The sequence below is a fragment of the Mycetomoellerius zeteki genome, unplaced genomic scaffold (genome assembly GCF_001594055.1).
Source record: "Mycetomoellerius zeteki isolate Tzet28-1 unplaced genomic scaffold, Tzet1.0 scaffold333, whole genome shotgun sequence".
NCBI lineage: Eukaryota > Metazoa > Arthropoda > Insecta > Hymenoptera > Formicidae > Mycetomoellerius > Mycetomoellerius zeteki.
In genome coordinates, this window is record NW_017257320.1 from 40,059 (window position 1) to 62,037 (window position 21,979).

Consider the following 21,979-nt stretch of genomic DNA (forward strand, 5'->3'; position numbering starts at 1 on the left):
CCCGCGCCGCCCGGCCGGCGCGTCATGCGATCGGTGGGGATGGTAGGCCGTCCTGCCGGCAGCAGTACATGAGCAGTAGGCTGGTCGGACGCTTGTATTCGCCTATCTTTAAACGTTAATATCTCGTTAAATATTGCGTCAACTGCAAAATGGTACAAAACTGTATTGTTCCCCTTGATCCAATCTACGTCCCCATTGTGTTTCGATCCGTTTTTTTGAGACACCCTGTATATATGTCTGTTCACTCTAATAATCATTGTTGACGCTTAATAATAACATCTTAATGACGTCCTCTCTCTCTCTCTCTCTCTCTCTCTCTCTCTCTCTCTCTCTCTCTCTAATTTCGGTATATTATAATATAAAAGCAAAATTGAATTACAAAAATTAAATCTTAATAAAAAATGTTTTTATAATACCTTGTAGGACAATAGAGTGAAAACCTTTTCGATTGTAGAAATCATTAGGATTGTCTATAGGAGCTTTGCATGGTATATGACATCCATCAATAATTCCTACTACACCTGGGATACCATGAGAACGTCTCTTAAATACCTGTGATAATTTTAAATAATTCAATATACATATATAAAACAATTTAATATGTATGTGTACAAACAACTTACCATTGAAATTATCTCGCACATTCCTGCATCCGGCCATCTCACATAATTTGGTAATAAGTCAACTAATATATTTGTAATTTCTTTTACTATACCGTGAGCAGTACTTTTTGCCAAATTAAATCGATCTCCAGCAGACAGATAACTTTCTTGCTTTGCCAGAATCCATATAGTAAACATTACTTTTTTTCTTAAATCTACAGGATTATTATGATTTGAGTGCATTGCATGTCCAATTATGTGTACTAAATTCTATTCAAAATGAGCAAAGCAAAAATTAGTATATCATTAACTTTTTAATAAATATATGATAATTGATACAGTATAATATTTGAATTTTTGTATACCTCAAATGTGACTCTAGACATTCTAAAATGTTCTTTAAATACATAATCGTTGTACCGTGGTACAATTACTTCATAATAATGTTCATTCTTTGATCGCATTCTACGTTCATTTTGTAACAAATTATTTCGCAATGGTTCGTCCAATTCCTTTGCTATGAAGTTTATGATATTTCTCTGTAATTCTATACCTCTCACATCATCCGCATCGTCGGCAGCAATTAATATCAAATGTAATAAATCCATGTTCACACCGAAAGAACAATACAAACAACGAAAATGACAAATTAACCTAAATAAACAGTCATACCACGGTAAATAGATGATATAAGTCACATGACTTAAGAGAATAGAATCGTTCAGCAATTGGTAACCGCTCACTCAACGGTTGTCGCAACATGTTGGAAACAAGTTGAGGTTGCTGAACGTAGCCATTGGTGATTCTTTTTAAATGTTTGCACGGTAATTATAGAGGAAACGGCTGACCTCACCGATTTTAATGAAATTAGGCTCATTCGATGCGTTTTTGCATGAAATGAATGAATCTGACAGAAATAAGCGTCGCTCTGCCCCGCGAACCGAGATATTTAGCGTTAAAGTTCACGACCATTCAGGTTAGGAAATCTGTCATACCGACTCGATATAAGCGCTATGAGTATGCCTTTTTCATGCTCTGTGACTTAATGCGCATGCGTTTAGCGATTCTTGGGTCTAATAGTGCACGAAATTTAAAATCAAATTAAAAAATGAATTAGTTACTCGTGCAATGTTTCTATTATACATAGTTGTATTCCAAATAAATCATAACATATGTGGACAGTGGAGTGTGTAGACAGTAATGCTTGGGTTCGGGGCGGCTACGCCGCCCGGAACCAAAATAAATTAACATATCCTACCCGCTTGGGGCCTAACTGCGTGGAAGTTACAGCTGAGACAGTGTCCGCTTGGAATATTCTTAACCCATGAAGACAGTGGGGTGTGAGAACAGTCTTTTTAGAGGCAGTAAAAACCCATTTGGAATATTCACGCCCCGAATTCCAAATTTTTACTACGGGGCGTAACCGCCCCGAACCCAAGCATTACTGTCTACACACTCCACTGTCCACATATGTTATGATTTATTTGGAATACAACTATGTATAATAGAAACATTGCACGAGTAACTAATTCATTTTTTAATTTGATTTTAAATTTCGTGCACTATTGGACCCAAGAATCGCTAAACGCATGCGCATTAAGTCACAGAGCATGAAAAAGGCATACTCATAGCGCTTATATCGAGTCGGTATGACAGATTTCCTAACCTGAACGGTCGTGAACTTTAACGCTAAATATCTCGGTTCGCGGGGCAGAGCGACGCTTATTTCTGCCAGATTCGTTCGTTTCATGCAAAAACGCATCGAATGAGCCTAATTTCATTAAAATCGGTGAGGTCGGCCGTCTCCTCCATAATTACCGTTTTTCACCATTTCTCTTGAAGATAACACATGTTCATTTTTAAAATTTCCGCCTAAAAATTACAAACAACTTCGGCGTGATCGCAACGGTGGTTGTGATAACGTATTCTTACATGTGGGGTAATATTTCAATTTAAATGTTATTTTATTCTACATTTATTAGAGAGAAGACAAACAAGTTGGCCCAAAGATATATTAAATAAATGTTTATTTATACTCTCGATCATTGCTTGGGAGAAGAGCACTCTCGATATTTAGTAAACAAAACGAAATAATTGCTAGATATAATATTATATTGTATAGTAATTATATATGTTTATTTATTACTGTACAATAGTACACGCTATGTTTGCGAATATTAAAAACGATAAAAAAAATAACATATTTACAGCATGTATACATCAATAAAAAATTAATTAGTACATTATGTGCGTGCGTGTGTGCGCGCGCGCGCGCGTATATTACAAAATGAGAAGATATCTTCCCTTAGGGTTATAAGACACTTGTATGTGTGTTCTGTCTCTATACTAAATTATTAAATATATAAAAATATTGAGACAAAAGTTTTGTAAAAATTAATTATTTTAAGTATTTAAATACCAAACAATTTTCAATCATATTATTTTTTATAACATTCCCATGTAGATTGACTCATTATATATAGTCTCATTATATAGTCTACTATGTATTATACGTAATTATTTAGATCAATCTTTGAAAATGAATTCGAGACATATAAAAGCAAAACTTATATTGTCCATTTTGCAAGATTTTTAACAATATTAAAAAAACATCTCGTATATGTACAGAACATGAATAAATTATATCTTCCTTCTCGTTTTAGAATTAGAAAAGTAACTTTAACATGTTTAATTAAAATTAAAAATAAACATTTAAATAACTAAATACGCTAAAGTTAATCAGTTTTTATTATGTGTAATTCTTGTTTAGAAATAATGCAGTTTGCAAAGTGTAAAATAAAATTACACAATTTAATATTTCGTCAGAGAGAAAGAGAAAATGTGGTTTTGCTTCTATATCTCCATTTCTGAAAAAATTCTTATAAATTCTGAATCTAGAATTCTAAAAACAATGTTGAATTTGTCATCAATACCTTCCTTGTTAAACTTTCGTCGTTGCTAGGAGTTTAATATAATGAGCTTTGTGAGTAATTTCAAACTCCTGGGCCGGCAAAAAGCATTGTGCCTGTATCCTTGGATGTCGGAGACGTCTTACAAGATTTCTGCCGAGTATGGCAAGAAGAACAAGGAGAACACCGGTAGCAGCAATCACGGCCATTATGATAAATATCTCAATGTTCCGCCTGCTGTAACTCTGTTCGACTAATTCAACGCAACGGAATCTCTCGCGATCATCTACCAAGTTACCAGACATCACAATAATATTGGTGAGCTCATCCAAACTAGCGCATACCCTGTAATAACCCGACAATGACACTTCCACATCGATGACGGATACGGAGCTACAATTGAGTCTCTGTCGATGGACTACGGAGATCTCGTTGAATACGAAGATTGATAATTGGCAGGTTGACGATGAATCAATAATCCTGTCTTTTGTTTTGGAAAGAATTACGTCGATATGCAAATAGCTTTTATCATCAGATACATTTACGTGAACACCAGTGATCCGTGAATAGGAATCAAGAGATATTTGCGTAGACGTTGGAGAACGAGAATTCTCTTCTTTTGCGTACTGATCTTCTGTCGCTATTCGCTGCTGAGTCGTTTCTAAAACGATAACGTCGCTACAACCTAGACCAAGAGATACATCATCATAAACGTTGGGTATCAATAAAACTACACAATAACGATATTTGTGATGCAATTGTAGATGCAGAGAGGCCGGTATGGTGACCGGTAGGATGCAGGGATCTCGCATCATTCGGGAATCACAATGTAGCGGGCTGGACTCTGTTTGAATCTCGCTATCATCAATTGTTTCGTAAACGATAAGCGAATCGCAAGTGTAACGTTCAGCGCACTGTTCCACATGCCACAATAAATTGATACCGGTTGATTGATCGTAGTGAAATTCTTTGAGACTTAGTTGTGTACCTGCCGGATGTTCTCGGGTCATCATGGGTGGTGTGGGCTCACCGCAAAGTAGACTGCCCGGCGGTACTTGCATTAGGATACCGTTTTCCAAGGCAGGTGGTGTTGCGCATACTGCCGATGACTTGTCCTCTTCTGTTAGGCTGGAGTTTGTCAGCCAATTAGCTAACTCCAGCAAGGTACAATCGCAATTTAATGGATTGTCAGCGAGAGAGAGCCTTTTGAGATGCAGCTTTGATGTTAACACATCGTTAGCTACAATTGTGATGTCATTGTCATCTAATCGTAGATCCTGTAAATTTTTCAATGGTACCACCAGATCGGCCGTCAACGCACGCAAAAAATTGTGCGTCAAATCTAAATAAATTAATTTTTCTAAATGAGCCAAGGAAGCACTAGACACGGCGACGATACGGTTGTTTGCCAGGTCCAGTCGTGTTAAAGTCGATAGATACTTAAACGAATGATCCTCTAACACATCAATCTGCAAATCAACATTTAATAATTTAAATAAAATAATTTTGAAATAATTAATCTTTTTATATTATTTTAAACGAGATCTCTCTGACTTATAAACTTAACTTTTAAACGAATATACTCACTTGATTGTGACTCAAACTGAGATAAGTAAGATTTCTGAGCCCCATGAGAGCTCCTTGTTGGACATTAACGAGACTGTTTTCTGAGACTGTAAGGAAATGTAGTTTGGGCATTTGTGGCAATAGATTGGGACCCATCGGACCCAGCAATAAATTGTTCGAAAGATCTAGCTCTTCCAAGCGTTTCAGACCTCTCAATGCAGATAAGGCGGAGACACTCAGGCGATTTCCTCGCATTCTTAGCGAACGTAATGCCGGCAATGTTAAAAAAACTTGCGGCGACAATTGTGACAGCAGATTGTCACATAAGTCTAGATAAGTCAAATTTGACAATCCCTGAAACAGAATATTTTATTACTCTTTATAATCAATCTTCTCAAAACTATTTTTCATAAATAGTTCTCTTTCTTACAAAAAGAATTCATATTTATACAATACTTTTATTTCTCGTAATTAATTATACCTTGAATGAATCCGCTTCCAATGTCTTTAATTTGTTATGAGATAGATCCAATCGGTCCAGACCAACTAGATGTGATAGTGCGATTGTGGGAACTGAAGCTAAGAGATTGCTGGGCAGTCCTAGCGCTTGTAATGGTCGCGCCAGAGCTGTAAATGCGTTATCATGAACGTATCGCAACTCTCCAGTGGAAACAACTAATCCATGAAGTGCGACATCTTCGAGGAAATGTGCCGGCAACTCAGAAATTCCTGTCACAGTTACATCCAGCAATGATATTGTGTCCGGTTGACTATGTTTCAAATGCTCGCTGATAGTCTAAGAGGAGCAATAAGGACATAAAAATAATTTTATTATTCTTTCTATCGTTTACTTCAAGATTTGCAAATTGCTATCACTACATCTTTTGATTTTGTATTTTTTCTATAGATTTATTTAAAAAGTATTTATAGATGCAATACTAATAAACATAATTGATAGCAAGGCTCTCATTGTGTCAATATAAAACAACAGATGCTATCGAGTAATATGAAATAAGAGAGATCAAGCCATCGAGAAAAGGAAAGGAATAAAAAGAGAAGGCACAATGGATTTTTGAATAATAATATTGTATACAACTTGTGTGTGTGTATTTCATTGGGAGTCTATACAGTATAGACTATACTACCTACACTCTTCTTGACCGTTATTTAAAAAGTAAATATATAAATCGATCTTGATTGTGTAGTGAAGTGCGTATACATATTAGAGGTTGAATTTACGACTCATCCTTTTTTATTTTTTAAATTTAATTTTTCCCGAAGAAAATTTATAAGTCTTAACAATTATTTTGGAATTAATTAATTTCGCTAGTTAGGATAAATTGTATCTATTATATATATATATATATGTATATTGATGTATGATGACCTGTTGTCAAAATTCATTACCTGCAGTGCCGTTCTATCACCGGCACATCTAAGCGTATGTGGAAAGTCACAAGAACACTCTACGCCTGCTTTTGTGATATTCGGGCATTCCCACACAGTGTCAGAGAAAGATGACGGCGATGGCGACGATGACGGCGGCGGTGATGGTGATGCGTGGGATAGATTTTTCGGGATGCCATTGTCTTGCGTTGTCATAGTCGCCGATGGCAACAATGCATTTTCTTCGGTGGTCGTTGTCCTTATGAATGCAGCCGTCGATGTTGCCATCAATGTAATCGACTCCATTGTCGTTGTGACATTGTCCTCTATTGCGTCGAAACATGACGCTATCATTATCAATGTTAAGACGAGTAGGTCTCGAAATAATTTCGGCATTCTGAAAAGAGATGCTTGATAGATATATTGCGTTTATGATTACTTATTTTATCATATAGGAAAATATTTCTTTTTCTGATAATAAGTAATACTGAAAAATAAAATAATTTGATTTTGTTTTTATATAGTTAATGTACGCAAATTCATTCTTAAAACGTCGGTCACTAACCGCGGTTTAGAAATGACAAGTTCCAAATTTTGCGAGAATAAATAATAAAATTCTACAATATCAATGAAAAGTATATTTAAATTCAATGTCTCACGTTTATTACAACGAGTTATGGCTTATCACAAGAAGCGACCTGGAAAAGCTGTTAGAACTCGAAAGAAAATTGCAAAAAAGCGCACCATTAAAAAAAAGAGCTGCTTTAAATTCAGCGTTACCTATATATCTGAGGCATGTGCTCAAATTAATTTTGTGAAAACACCTCGTGTATGCGTATATATAATAAAAAATTTACTTTATTCATTTAACTATGATATAAATAATACACGATACGACTAATCCTTTCTAATGAAATTATTAATCATTTAAATTAATATTTGTATAGATATCGTAATATTGTAAGAAGACTCCTTATATGTTACGATCAAATGATCCAGACACAGAAACGGGAATTAATTAAGAAGATGTTAGATTGTGCCATCGGGCGTATGCTAGAATACAAAAAGGAAATTGTGGCGCTGGATTATACAGATTATCAGTACATTTTTCATTGCTTATTTATCTGCTAATTTATGTGCTCTAATTTATAAAGAAATATTGTCTGCATAGATGGCCTGACGATATTTTGAATCAAATGAAATTCACGCCAGATGACATCGAGCTATTTGCATCAGTGTCTGGCCGAGAACATGTAGAGGAACGCAGAAAGTTTATTCAAGAGTTGGTGGAGAGTGCTCACAAAGGTTTATAATATCGATTCATTGTTTTTTTATTGATAATAAAATTATATTAAAATGTTGTAAATACAACAATTTATGTTTAAAAATTTAAAAGTTTAAAAATACATTTTTGAAATTTAACTATCTAGTACCACAGACGAGAGAACGCAGTCTTTCACAGATACAGATTGAGAGTACGTCCGAGGTGGAAGATGAGACGTTGAAGACACGCACTGCTCGACGAAGAATGCGCATCGCACCACCATCGAAAGTAGAGTTAATCCACGAATCGCCATTGGAAAAAGCCGCCCGAGAAGCGAAGCTTGCTGCTGAAAAAACTATGCGTAACGCAATGTTATTGATACAGAGTCATGAGAGAGCTAGAAAGGGACGCTCCTACGGTGTAGATGGTATACTCGCAAAAAAAAAAATAAATAATTTCATTGCAATAAAATTTTTCAAATGGGACATTCTCGTATGAAAGAAAATATTATTGAATATGATATATCTATTAACATTTATTATTACGTTTGCCTATTAATTATTGATGTTAATTTCTCAGTGAAACGTATATACGATTACAACAAAAAAGTGAGATCCGGAGAGATAATACCGAAAAAAATAGATCGCGTCAGATATATCAAGTCAGCAGTGACGATACAACGTGCATGGCGGCGTTATGCCGCTAGAAAAGCTATGAAAAAACGAATTGCACGTCTCGAAGAAGCTTTGGATATGATGATATCAAGCTGGCGATGCAACAAGACAATCGCGAAGGACGATGACAACTTTCAGCGACGACGTGCTCTGATGCCAGTATTCGATGCACGCACGAAGAAGGCAATCAGTGACGAACGTATAAAGGTAATTTTTCAAACAGAATTCTTGATTTACATTCCATTATTGTGAACGAAAAAAGATACAAGAGGAAGATAATAAGTTAAAAAACAAAAAAATAATAACAGTATAAGATTAAAAAACAATTAATTCTCAAAAGCTCCTGAAAATCAGAGGTCCGGGTTTAATGGAGGACATCACTGACGAAATTCATGAGTGGTTCGTCGTTTGGTATAACGCATTGGGACATTACGACGTGTTTCCAGCTGTGGATTTGGGTGGCAGCGTACTGATCGTGACTGGGCAGACCTTGACACCGCAGGAATATTTAATGGAAAAATTAGAAAAAGAGAAAAAAGCTAAGGAAGGAAGGGCTGAGAGAATGGGACCAGTTCTCAAAGCTGAACCTATCAAGAGCGAAGTTCCTGGTTGGAAAATGCTGCAAACAGATACTTTGTCCTGCTTGAAGGAAACAAACAGCGATTTCATTCGAAATTGGAGCTTTCGCGACGAAAAATACTTGGAACAAGAATATTTGGATCTAATCACTGAGAAACTTTGTTATGAGTTGCAGCTCGAAATGAGGGAGATAGTAGATGAATTGATGAGGGCTGAGCTAGATTTACTAAACAAGGCATTGCTAAAGGATCATGAACATGATGAGGAGAAATTCACAATTCCAACAATAATAAATAATAAAAGTGATCGATACAACTTAATAATTAAAAATTTTGCAATCATTATCTAAACAAAAATTTGAATTTTGATTATTATGATACAGAAAGAGTAGATATTGACAAAACTGGAACGAAGAAGAAGAAAGATATTTTGGAAGATATAGCCATTGAGGATCTCTTTAGTGAGCTTCTACAAGCTAAAATTATTAGAAACTATCAAACTATGTTTTTACGCGATTGGTTTGGTGATCTGTCCTATCAAAATTACGAGGCACGTCGCGACCTCCGGGATTACAATCATCGACTCGGAGAAGTAAAGCAGCTCGTCTTAGAGTACTGCGTATTACCTTTAATTTCCAAGGAGACACATCAACTTGCACCGCTCGTGCGTTCTGTGTGCATCTATGGATTACCAGGAGCCGGAAAGACTTCGCTGGCGAATGCCATCTGCTCAGAGGTGATCTTTGTCTCGACTATATGTATCTTCCCATGTTAACCATTATGTCAAAAGATATTCAAAATATGTTATATACAGTACGAGATACAATAGTTTTTCAATGGTTTGTAATATTACGATAATACCATAAATTAAAATAGACTGTATTAATATTCTTCCCGTCTATATATTTGTGATCTCTTTGAACTTTTCTAGATTGGGGCGTTACTTTTCGACGTATCAGCGCCTGTTTTAGTTAATAAATATATAGGCAAGGAAAAACAACTCATCAATATAATCTCTAAAGTGGCCCGTTTTTACGCACCTTCCATCATATTTCTCGACGCTGGCGAAAAACCCTGGCTGAAAAAAGTTCCACCAGAGGAAAAGTATCTTCAACCCAAGCGATTCGTCAACTATTTTATTAAACTGATGAAAGACATTAAGCCAGGCGACCAGGTAAAGCTACAAAGGAATTGGCAAATAATTTTCTTTCACTCTCTTAGTAATTATTTTTATTCTGTCGTGTGATTTATTTTTTATTAATTATCTGCAATAATGCAATTGCTTTGTCAATATTGTACTCTTAGCTTGCGCTTTGCGCTATAATGTTTAAAGATCTTTATAGACATTAGAAATATATATATCGTGAGAACACGGAGTGACACTCCTAAATTGGAGGAGTGTATCAAAACATATACGCAATCGAGTAACGCCCACTTTGTAAAATTCTTGTTATTCCTGTTTGAGATCTTTCTTCAATATGAATGAATCGCCACCACCTCAGACGAGTCCACATATACTGAACTCTTTCTTTCTCTTTCTCCTGCGCCCGCGCCGTTCAAATCTTTCATCTCGATCGCTCGAGGTTGCTCATCAATGAAACACCTCCTACCTGTATATATGGTTGCCGTATGAGGACGTAGGTGGCGGCGAGCTAACGTAGGATTTAGAGTGTTAAAAATTCCGGATAGATCCTGTTACTCACTGGCGTGATATTATAGAAGGCAGATACTTGAAAAGTAGATATTTTATTCCGACTTTCAATTTGTGTAGGATCGAGTTAAAATATAAAAATTATGAGATTTATTAAAACATATATATTATACACTGAAAGAATATCCAGCATACATAAATAAAATCTGATTTTCATCATGTTATCTATTAATATGACAAATTCATTTCCAACAGATATTATTTCTCTCGCTGTCTGAAGAACCTCATAAGGCGACAACCGCTTTCATTAAGTTCCACGATAAATTTATAAGGGTACCCACTACCGACTACAACACACTTTACATGTACTATAAGAATCTACTAATGAAATATCACGGCGTTGATCGCGATATCGATGTCTCTTGTTTGGCCAAAATATCCGTTGGAGTTCCTCTGGATTTTATTCGGCAAGTCGTGGAGAAGGTGCTGACGCTACGTCGAAGAATTACTCTTAAATCCAATCCATTAAATCCGATGGAAATTATGAATGAGATATTGATGTATCAACATCCTTCGACGGAGATGGTGGAGAATCTTGATAAATTTGAAAGAAGCACCCCTCTTGGCAGAAAAAGAGCCAGTGTTTCGTAAAAAGAAAATTCGCGAAAAGATGAGTTTGTTTTTCTTTTTCGGGCATAAATGTATGTATCGCAGAAGTTTCGTTCTTGTACAAAAAAATGCATTTATATTGCAAATATTTGTATTCTTGCATTGCGTCTAACAGCCCATAAGGATATAAAAAAATATAAAAAGTATGTTTATTTTATAGAAAGAAAAGATATTCTTGTATGCACGCAGGAAACACCGATGTATATCCTACGACTACATTATAGTTAAAGAACGCTAAAGAGAGAGTACGTACCTCTAATATGTAATATGTCAGTCTCCTCGAGCGTGTTGCCAACCCTTGCACCCTCCCACACCTGACCTCGGTCTTAAAGCGGAGGAGGAACCCAGTAGCACCCACGCCGGTCAAGTATTTGCGGCGAGTGCATCGTGCTATATTAATAACGAATAATCTTCAAGGATCCTTAGACGTTTTTTGTTACCATATCCCTTCTTCAAGAGTGCGAGTTCTTCCTTATGTCCTAGCTGTCACGTTTGGCAGTATTTCGACTCTTCAGTACTTTATCCCTCGCGATATAGCGCCGCATAATTGTTGCACATCAAGTCTTGCCGAGGAATCTCCTCTTATAGCACAAAATTGACGATCTCAACATTCAACGATGATGGTTGAAATGCGTTCACCAGGATATACACTATCACACATATACATAACGCATAATTGGTCGGACGTTTTGTCGAATCATATGGAAAATTGGTATCGCATGTTCGAAGGAAACGCGCGGTGACATGAACGCGCGAACAATAATAGTAGGATGATGGTACGATATGTGTGCTTCGAAGCACTATGCGTCAAGAGCATGCTCGGCAACCGCTTCGAGAGACGAGAAACCGTCGCGTTGCCTCCACCGTCCACACGGTGGGGACTCCCCCGGTCCATGTCGGTCCGTTCGTCTCTGTGTCTCTTGGTTTCCACATAGCATAGCCATGTATGGAACACAGGACGACGTTCTCTCTCCCGGCTCTTACGCCCACTTGCCATAGTCGCGCTTTCCGTACTGACTCCACCGGAGCTGGAGCAGGTATCGTCATGATTGACGACAACGAAAAGAACGAGAACGACAACGTCGACGATATCGTGTGAATCATTGAAGAGTGAATAGAAAAAGCGAATAGATGATTCGACGCGGTTTTTCTAATGTAAAAATTTTGAAAATCTTGATCTTTGGAATATCAAAAACTCTAGCTCACATTCTAAGAACATTGAAAAACCAATTGATTTATTAAATAAGGAGAAAATTTAAAAAATCCTAATCTTTTTAATTCATCTAATAAGGAAACAACTTTGTGTGGGTCGTATTTTTCCACTTCCACGAAGTGACAAGTCTTTCTCTTTAATTATTAATGCATGCACTACATAAAAAGTAGCACCAAATGATCTTTGCATGTGTTGTTTTCGTATGCATGAAAACTCGAAAGAAGATGAAGCAGAAGCCGACAAGAGAGAAAAAAAGAGAGAGTAGGTTGAATAGTAGGGGACTCCGAAGGTCTTCAGGATCCTCACGAAATGCCTTTTGATACTGGAAATCTGTTTGCCATCGTCGTTACGAAATCACGTAAAACCGGGCCTCTACGCCCACGCTGCAACAAGAGACTGGTACAGTCGCGCGATAAAAGAAAGTCCAACTTCTTTAACAAGCTCGAGATGTTTATAATACACCAGAAATCGAATATCGCATTTAAAAGTTAGCGTGAAAATTATTTATTGCGAAATTAATCTTGTAATTTTATGATAAGAATTTTCTTAATTGACTCTCTTATAATGAAAATGGCGAAAGTTCCTTACATAACTCATGACAGCACAACCAACAGTGATTAAATTTGATTGCATACAAACGTCGAAAAAAAAAAACGATTCTCATATAAGAATTTAATCTAGTAGATATTTTTAAAAATTGATATCCAATTCAGATCACATTTTATACCATTATTATAAATTAGTATTACTTTATTTTTAATATTATGTTCTCATAAAAAACAAGATTAATTTGATTAAAATAATAAAAAAAGTGAATATAATTTTAAAAAATATTAATCGATACGCGCGCGCGCGGAAGATCGAAATGAAAATTATAACTATAACAAAGTCATTTTGCAGTAAATTAATTGATCCCACGAGTATAAAGTTCATTACTAATACTCGATCGTGAATAGCGTTTTTCAAGATCGCGACGGAAAGTCGTACAATTCCATGAAAGACGATCGTTTCGTCGATATACTATCCAAGAATTGCTTGTATACTTGCATAAAAAGTTGCGTTCTCTGAACCACCTGCATTGGAACTAGTTGATTGACCTTTGTGTTTTACAATTTAGCTTGCTCTCGAGGCAATTACGTTATAGTAAAATATAAAAAGCATGAGAGTGCGTTACATCATTAAAGTTTCTACAAAAAATTTTCGTAAAAAATTCTATTGCATGGTCAAGGAATTTGTAAGCCAAATTATGACGCACGCACGCACGCACGATATATCTAAAATAACGTACACTAATTATGCTATTCCTAATAAAAAACTGAGTTGAAAAGTTATTTAGAATTTTGCAATTTTCGCAATAGTTAACAAGATATTAATTATAAAAAATCGCTGAATATTGGTTTTCAATAATTTTTTACTCAATATTATCAACTTTACAGAAAAACTGCTACAGATAAAAATTATTTATTTTCTTCTCATAAAGTTATGAGAATTTTTTCAGAATTTTTTAATACTATATTTTCTCATGTTGATAAAAATAAGAAAATACAATACTAAAAAGTTGATAAAAAAATTCTGAAAAAATTCTTAGAGTTTTATGAGAGAGAAGAAATGATTTTTGTCTGTTTTTCTGTAAAGTTGATAGTATTTGAGTAAAAAATGATTGAAAACCAATATTCAGCGATTTTTAGTAATTAATATCTTGTTAACTATTGCGAAAATTGCAAAATAGTAGAGGACTTTTCGACTCAGTTTTTTATTAGGAATAGCACTGTATGATAGTGTACGTTATTTCAGATACATCCAAACATTTTTTATAATTATATATATTATTATTTTTGCTATGCTTTTGATTATTTTATTTTTATGTTTTTTATCATGCATTGTATCAAATAATTTATAAAAAAATATCTTGTATTTATTTATACATATTTATACATATAATATTAATGAAGATAAAAAATTTATTATGTGACTATTATGACATCGAGTACGTTCCGAATGTGAATGATTGCACGATTATTCAAAATATTGATTAACAAATTTATTTATTTCATTTTTAACTTACTTCTATTGTGAAAAAGACACCGATATTTTAGAAGATCAATCGGAAACTTTTTCATTTTCAATCATTAAATCATTTAAAAGTCTCTCCCATTATATCGATATAATCCTTAACATCATTCATATACCTCCGTAGGAATTTGTGGTCTCTTTTTACATTTTTAATTAAATTTTTAATGTCTGTTTCCCTGTAAAAAAAAAAGAGAAAAATAATATTACCGAATTTTCAAATAATTATTCAAGCTATCGCTCTATAAACTTACTTTATTCTACCTAGTATACAATAACAGTTGACATCATTCGGAGTGAGTTTATCAAATCGTTTAATTTTAATTGTAACTTTTAGTATAATGTCCAACCGTTTGCTTCGAGATACGAATGAAATTCTGAAATAAATTATCACATTTTGTCAAATCAATGTATGATTGACTATACTTTAAATAATATTATGTATAATGTAAGTATAATATAATTTGGTTATTACTCGTCATTAGTAATCTCCATTAAATTTAGATCATCCAAACGTCTCAAATCAAACTTGAAATCCATCGCTAGTTTCACATCTTGTGAAATAAAATTTAACATTGGAAGGATGTCCTGATGAGTTTTATACGAACTTGTAAGTAATTCTGCGTTTATTTTCTCCAAAATTAATTTGTGAACTAACTTTATGAATACTCCTGCATCATCTATCAAAAAAAGAAATAAAAAATTAAAATATTTTAACTTTTTTTAAACTGATATTTATACAATTACCTGAAAGGCGGGAAATAATCTTGATTTCTTTAATCAAATTTTTCTCAGAGTCATTAAAATCATATGATAAAAATATCGCTATCAGTAATGAATTTGCTATGAAACCAAAAACGATCATTTTCCTGTTAATATTATTATAATATACGTTCCAAATACAATCATCCCTACAACAAAATAACGTTAGGTCTCTTTAATCTTTTTCAATAATAAAATATATTAAAAATATATATGTACCCTGCGCCACGTGTCTCTAATTTTTGCAATACTGTTACAAATGGATCTTCGATTAAAGTTCCGTTTTTAATGTCTTCGTTAATCGTGCTAACATTATGTGCTGTTACGAGTCCTTCTGTTGCACATTTGTCTTTCTGTCTCATATTTTGCTGTTTCATTTCATTATTTAAATTTATTCTATGTTTTTCGGGATTTATTTGATCTTCGATTACTACTCCTGTACCTTCGAGATGATCACTACGTTTCTTTGTTTCCTGTTTTATTTTATCCAAATATTGTCCTTGCTCTTTAATATTATTCTGCAACTTTGTGTCTTCGTTTAATTTCTTTCGAATATATTCTTTTTCGTTACGATCTTCTACTTGATCTCCAGCTATTACTTCAATTTCTTTGATAATTAATGATGTGGAATGATTAAGATCTTGTACTGTTACAGTTTTCCCATCCTTCGCATTCATTGATAGTATACTTTTTTCATTAATATTCTTTGTCGTATCATAATTTGATTTATTAAGTTGATTGTCATTAATAATTGTCTTCATCATCGCTTGGCAATCAATTTCCTGATTATTTTCAGTTTTATCCATTACAGTATTTTCGTGGCAATCTTCTGTGTGATTGTTCTCAGTATTTATTGGTTCCTCTTTTTTTCTTAAAATTGTGAAATAATCGTTTGCAGCATTTTCCCTCGAATTTATTGAACAGTTGGACAGTCCTGTCACATTATTTACTGTTAATTGATTAGAAGTAATATTTACTGGTATGTCAGTGATCGACGATTGAAATTCGTGTTGAATTTCGTGGAAAGATCTTTCTTCCTCGCTGTCTAAATGTATGAACGAAGGCGGTTTAATTGATTGTAACTCTACGAAACTATCTTCTAGATATGGCAAACTTTTTCTTGAAAAACTATATTTACTAATCTCGTCTAGACTATTCCTGAGATTTGAGTCAGATATCTGTGTATGATCTATTGTTTCCTTTACAGAATACTCATTATGTTCTTGTTCAATATCATTTAAATCATTTACATAGTTAGCGCCAGTACTAGAAAATGAATGTACATCACTTTTCTGAGAAGACTGAATTTCCATAAAAGAACTGCGAACTCGTTTTGAATATGATTTTTCATTGTCATCAGACATTCTTTTTTTACTGTTGGCATTTTCTAAGTTTGTACTTAATGAATAATCTAAATTATTTAATGGAAATTGAGTAACGGAAATGTTAGACAATTCATCGTGTCTAATATTTTTTGCTTCCACAATTTCCCTTGAAATTGTAAAATTTTCTTTTGTTACATCTTTCCTTAATTCTGTTAGATTATTATTTGTCATTAGATATTGGAACTCATCATTTTTAGAAATGATTAAATTCTCTGTTTCATTTACTTTCACATCTTGTGCAAGATGTAATGTTGATGGTACTGCAGCAGTTATTTCCATTGATATATCTTGAATTGTTTCACTTGCAACTACATCAGTTTGGTGTGATACTCTCACGGAATTTTCAGCTGGTAAGGAGATTGTTTTTGACAATGTTTGAGAAAATGATACGGACTGTGTAGTGTGAATAGTATCAGTAGTATTAAATGTTATATCATGCAAAGAGATCGGGACGACTTCGGTAAATTCCATAGATTTACATAACAATTTGGTTCCTTCATTAAAGCAGATCGAATTATTCTTATCTTTTTCTCCATGTGTATTCTCTTTAGATATTGATTTACAAATTGACTGAGTAATTTCTTTTCTTGATACCGCTGTAGTCATTTCCATAGATACATTGGGGAAAAGTATAGTTTTATCATTTTTTGATATTGATTCATCGATTTTTAAATTCGCATCATTGAAAAATTTAGTTTTATCATTTTTTTCAATTTCACATGTACTTTTGTTTGAATGAGCAATGTGTGCAGCATGAAACATTCTTTCTTGACACGAGGGAACTGGAAGAGCTTCAGTAAACTCCATAGACTTGCATAACATTAGCGTTTTTTCATTAAAGCAATCCGGTCTATTTATATCCCTTTTACTACCTGTATTTTCTTCAGATGATTTACAAATAATTCTATCAGTAATTTTTTGTTTGTTTCTTGTTGACACTATCTTGGTCATTTCCATGGATACATTATGGAAAAACGTAGTTCTATCATCTCTGGATATTGGTTCATCCACTCTACTCTCCTTATTGTAAACATTTGAAAACAATATGGTATCTGTAGGTTTTGTCATTTCCATAAGTACATCAATAAAAATCTCAGTTTTATCAGTTTGATCCTCCCTCAGATCATTTTCTTTAACTGTAATTTTATTATTGGCCTTCTTTTCATTCATTTTAGATGGTACCATAATCATTTCCATTGAAGTATCGAAAATTGTATTATTTGTAGGATATATGTCAGTATCTGTGGCATCTGTAAATGATTGTATTACAGATGTTAATACCATTGAGTCATTGGCATATCCCACATCTGGTATATGTTCAGAAATGTCTCTAGAAACATTGTCAGATTGTAAATTTGTTGGAAATATCGTATTATGAGTATTTGTAGCATTCCATTTTGTATGTTCACAGTTGTGTAATATTGTCGGAATTTGTTCGAAAATTCCTAAATTAGAAGCAACAGATTTCGCAAATATTGGTACAGCCTCAGTAATGTCCATTGATACATTATTACAATTAGTAGTACATTCCATTGATACATGATTATAATTAGTAGTATTTGTTCCTGAATTATTTATGTTTTCATTACATTCTTGTTTCTTTTGTTCTTCCATGTATAAATGTGAAGATACTAAAGATGCAGATATTGGTGCTGTTAGCTCCATAGAGAAATCTTGAACACGCGTTTTATCTAGTTCAGAGTCAACATTATTAGAATACAACTTGGAAGGACATTTCTTGGCAACATTATCTTCACGGTCCTCTTCATCAGAATCTCTATATATTATAATATTGCTTGATTTTACACTTTTAGATGTATCTATTATAATTTGTCCAAATTGAGATTCTTCATCAGGCAATTGTGTATATTCTGTATCCGAATTGTTGTATACGATATTACTTGATACCCAATCATTAGATACACAAGATTTATTTGGCACTGCAGTAAAATCTAAATTACAGTTTGTATCATTAGTTTCTTCATTGGCTCTTGCGATAGATCCTTGCGGTAGTTGATTATTAACTAAATAGATATTGTTTGGATGAAATAAACTACTTTTAGAACAAATATGTATACAGTCATTATTAGAGGCATGTAATATATTTTCTTTCATTTCACCTTCAGCATTCTGATCAATTACAAAAGATCCTTTTAAAATAGAATCGTGTTCTTCATATGTATTATCCCACACAGTACCTTGTTCAGTAGAATGACAAAATTCTCTGCACAGAATAAAATAAAGATTTGAGCAACAAATTGTAACCAAGCATACAAAACTAAGTACTTACTTGACATGTTTTTTCTCTGCAAAACTAACACGTCTCTTGATTTTTGATGCAGTTGGACTGTTTTCATTGGACGAAGAATCAAAATTTACATTTTGCAATGGTTGCCGTGGTTTACATGGTTTAAGAATCTATCAACATGGTTCTCATTAAGAATTATTAATTTTTAATAAAAATAATATACATTGTTAAAATAGATAGCTCGTTATAATTTTTCTAGCTAAAAAATTAGCTAGAAAAATTATAGTCATATGAATATGTAAAGTTACCGATGACCGTCTAGATTCACTTCTTCTAGGTTTCGATGGAACCCTGTAACACGAATAAAAATATTCCTTTTTTATAAAACTCTTTGTATCATAGAATCTTAATTTTATGTATAAAAAGAATATTTTTAATACATACATTTTATTCCCGTATGTATTACACACTTGTGTACACTGTACATATAGCTGAGAGAGAAGAAAATCCGTTAAATTTAATTCCTCCCTCCTGAAAACCGCACGTTTGTTTCGTAAACGCATTTAAATTAAGCCAAATAAAATCAAATTTCTATTACTCCGGATCTACAATAGGTGTTTTAAGCCTTAAGCCGTAAGAAATTGACGTTGATGGTACTGCAGCAGTACCATCAACATTACATCTTGGTCTGCTGAACGCAGCCAGTGTCTGCTGAGATAAGACCATTCTTCTAGATCTAAAAGTATGATCCAATTAGCGCGAAGGAAACTTCCAACAGTTGCAAAACAACCGTTCTGCTGAACGCAGCCAGTGTCTGCTGAGATAAGACCATTCTTCTAGATCTAAAAGTATGATCCAATTAGCGCGAAGGAAACTTCCAACAGTTGCAAAACAACCGTTCTGCTGAACGCAGCCAGTGTCTGCTGAGATAAGACCATTCTTCTAGATCTAAAAGTATGATCCAATTAGCGCGAAGGAAACTTCCAACAGTTGCAAAACAACCGTTCTGCTGAACGCAGCCAGTGTCTGCTGAGATAAGACCATTCTTCTAGATCTAAAAGTATGATCCAATTAGCGCGAAGGAAACTTCCAACAGTTGCAAAACAACCGTTCTGCTGAACGCAGCCATTGGCTGCGTTCAGCAGACCAAGATGTAATGTTGATGGTACTGCTGCAGTACCATCAACGTCAATTTCTTACGGCTTAAGGCTTAAAACACCTATTGTAGATCCGGGGTTAGCGTTTTCGGCCCGATCAGATTTGTACCAACCTGGGTTGGATTAATCTTTTTTATTTGTTGACGTTACACGCTCTACCAATGGAGAGCACAAAACGCCATTAATCCAAACCAGGGAATTGATTCTGTACCTTGAAACGAGGTGAAAATTACAAAAGTGAGCAAATTTACTAGAATACTGATAATTTCATTGGTCAACACCTAGTAAATTTGCTCACTTTTGTCATTTTCATCTTGTTTGAAGATACAGAATCGACCCCCAGGTTGGTGCAAACCCGGCCGGGCCGAAAACGCTATATGTTACAAAAATTACGAATTTGAAATAAAAATTGTTAGCTTTTTCCATTGCGTTCATTAAAGAGAACTTTTCAGCAAGGACACACTCAGACACTGTGTAAAGCCGGAATCAGACAACGCATTGAAGATTGAGATTGAAGATTGAAGATTGAAATTTGATCAATGAGGACAAAGGAATTTTAGCTCCTATTATTTTGATCGGTTAAATTTTAATCTTTGAATCTTCAATCTCAATCTTCAATGCGTTGTCTGATTCCGGCTTTACACAGTGTCTGAGTGTGTCCTTGCTGAAAAGCACCCAATAATTGATACAAGAGTCATTCTATCCTTGTTCGATAATCAGTAAGAAACAAAGACAGATTGGCTGCGTTCAACAGAGAAAACAAAAATTAATCAGTTAGCGCTTAGTGATTCTTCAATATAATTGGTTTCTACACTTAGATCCAGTGAAGAATTAAAGGCAAGAACGAATCATATTCAAGAATTTTACAAAAGCTGCTTTTTCTGCTGAACACAGCCAATGGGCGAGTTCAAGATGACAAAGTGGCTAGACATGTTTATCGACCGATTGAATATGATTGGTTAAATCTATAAGAAACAACCAATTAGGGTTGGTTTATAATAGGCCGTAATCTGTTAACTTTTTTCGTAATCTGTAAGAACGCGTTCACATCTTGACGGAAAAGCAGAAAGCGGAAAAGTAGTGGCCAATCACAACTCGCGCTGGTAGTAAATAGTACAAAAAATCGAAATTGTGTCGACTACTAACGCGAGTTCTGATTGGCTGCTGCTTTTCCGTCAAGGTGTGAACGCGCCCTAAAGGTACAATTTCATGCAGCGAAGCTTCACTGGCGAAGACTCCCCACTAATAGCATGTTCTATTTATTGACTCGACCTGACTCCAAGTCAATGATCTGTTCTGTTTAATTGCAAAAGAAGAGCTAAACTGTGCAAGAAATGCAGCTAAAAAGAACAGATCGTTGACTCGGAGTCGAGTAGAGTCAGTAAATCGAATACGCTATAAGCGTAGTTGTATTGTAAAAATTTACCAATCACAAATGGATATTTTCTTCGTATTGAAGTGTGATTGGTCAATTCTTACAAGTGCAGTCAGAGCCTAAAAGGTTGCAACACTTTTTTCAAAATGGGTTTTGGAACGCAGTTTATTCACCGAACGATTGGTTCTTATTTGTTGATCCATGAATAAGAACCAATCGCTTGTTGAGCAAGCTGCATTCCAAAATCAATCGAAAAAAAAATGTTGCAACTTTTTAGGCTCATGGACCTATAATGTATAGACTGCGCACGGCTATAATATATGCCGGGTTTTCGTGAAGCCAGCAGAACTGAGAGAGATAGAGAGAATTGTACCATTTCTGCCCTCTATATATGCGCGCAACGCGTGCGTCGTAATAAAATGGAAGAAGATGGGTGGGACCCGTTTGACCACGTTGCGATTGACCACCAG

General features: G+C 34.5%; 4 protein-coding genes across 5 annotated transcripts in view; 1 reads left to right on the forward strand and 3 right to left on the reverse strand.

The window, feature by feature from the left end:
- Positions 1–1,395, reverse strand: part of LOC108725296 (putative nuclease HARBI1) — a 3,212-nt gene extending 1,817 nt beyond the window's left edge. The window contains exons 1-3 of the mRNA XM_018452224.1: positions 968–1,395; positions 624–872; positions 417–552 (exon numbers count right to left, since the gene is read on the reverse strand). Of these exons, the coding sequence (XP_018307726.1) occupies positions 417–552; positions 624–872; positions 968–1,210 (628 nt within the window). The 5' untranslated portion in view covers positions 1,211–1,395. The remainder of the gene's footprint in view (positions 1–416; positions 553–623; positions 873–967) is intronic.
- A 1,934-nt stretch (positions 1,396–3,329) lies between these two features.
- Lrt (Leucine-rich tendon-specific protein) lies at positions 3,330–12,457 on the reverse strand. 2 transcript variants are annotated; one of them, XM_018452225.1, is made up of 5 exons: positions 11,553–12,457; positions 6,485–6,860; positions 5,559–5,873; positions 5,099–5,431; positions 3,330–4,980 (listed from the first exon to the last, which is right to left on the reverse strand). In XM_018452225.1, exons 2-5 carry the CDS (start codon positions 6,857–6,859, stop codon positions 3,544–3,546), a joined length of 2,460 nt encoding a protein of 819 aa, XP_018307727.1. In that variant the 5' UTR covers position 6,860; positions 11,553–12,457; the 3' UTR covers positions 3,330–3,543. The 2 variants fall into 2 exon arrangements, with proteins under 2 accessions (XP_018307727.1, XP_018307728.1); XM_018452226.1 differs by lacking the exon at positions 11,553–12,457 and adding an exon at positions 7,897–7,925.
- Positions 6,992–11,295, forward strand: LOC108725298 (IQ and AAA domain-containing protein 1). Its single transcript, XM_018452227.1, has 9 exons — positions 6,992–7,256; positions 7,411–7,563; positions 7,635–7,768; positions 7,894–8,154; positions 8,307–8,608; positions 8,742–9,282; positions 9,363–9,715; positions 9,911–10,153; positions 10,886–11,295. Exons 1-9 carry the CDS (start codon positions 7,114–7,116, stop codon positions 11,279–11,281), a joined length of 2,526 nt encoding a protein of 841 aa, XP_018307729.1. The 5' UTR covers positions 6,992–7,113; the 3' UTR covers positions 11,282–11,295.
- A 156-nt stretch (positions 12,458–12,613) lies between the features above and the next one.
- On the reverse strand, positions 12,614–19,456 carry LOC108725295 (interaptin). The gene is made up of 10 exons (XM_018452223.1): positions 19,422–19,456; positions 19,286–19,328; positions 19,020–19,147; positions 18,848–18,953; positions 15,564–18,763; positions 15,330–15,493; positions 15,058–15,262; positions 14,837–14,959; positions 14,578–14,761; positions 12,614–12,895 (listed from the first exon to the last, which is right to left on the reverse strand). Coding segments are annotated over exons 1-9 (4,086 nt in total). The 5' UTR covers positions 19,424–19,456; the 3' UTR covers positions 12,614–12,895; positions 14,578–14,646.
- Between the last annotated feature and the right edge of the window lie 2,523 nt (positions 19,457–21,979).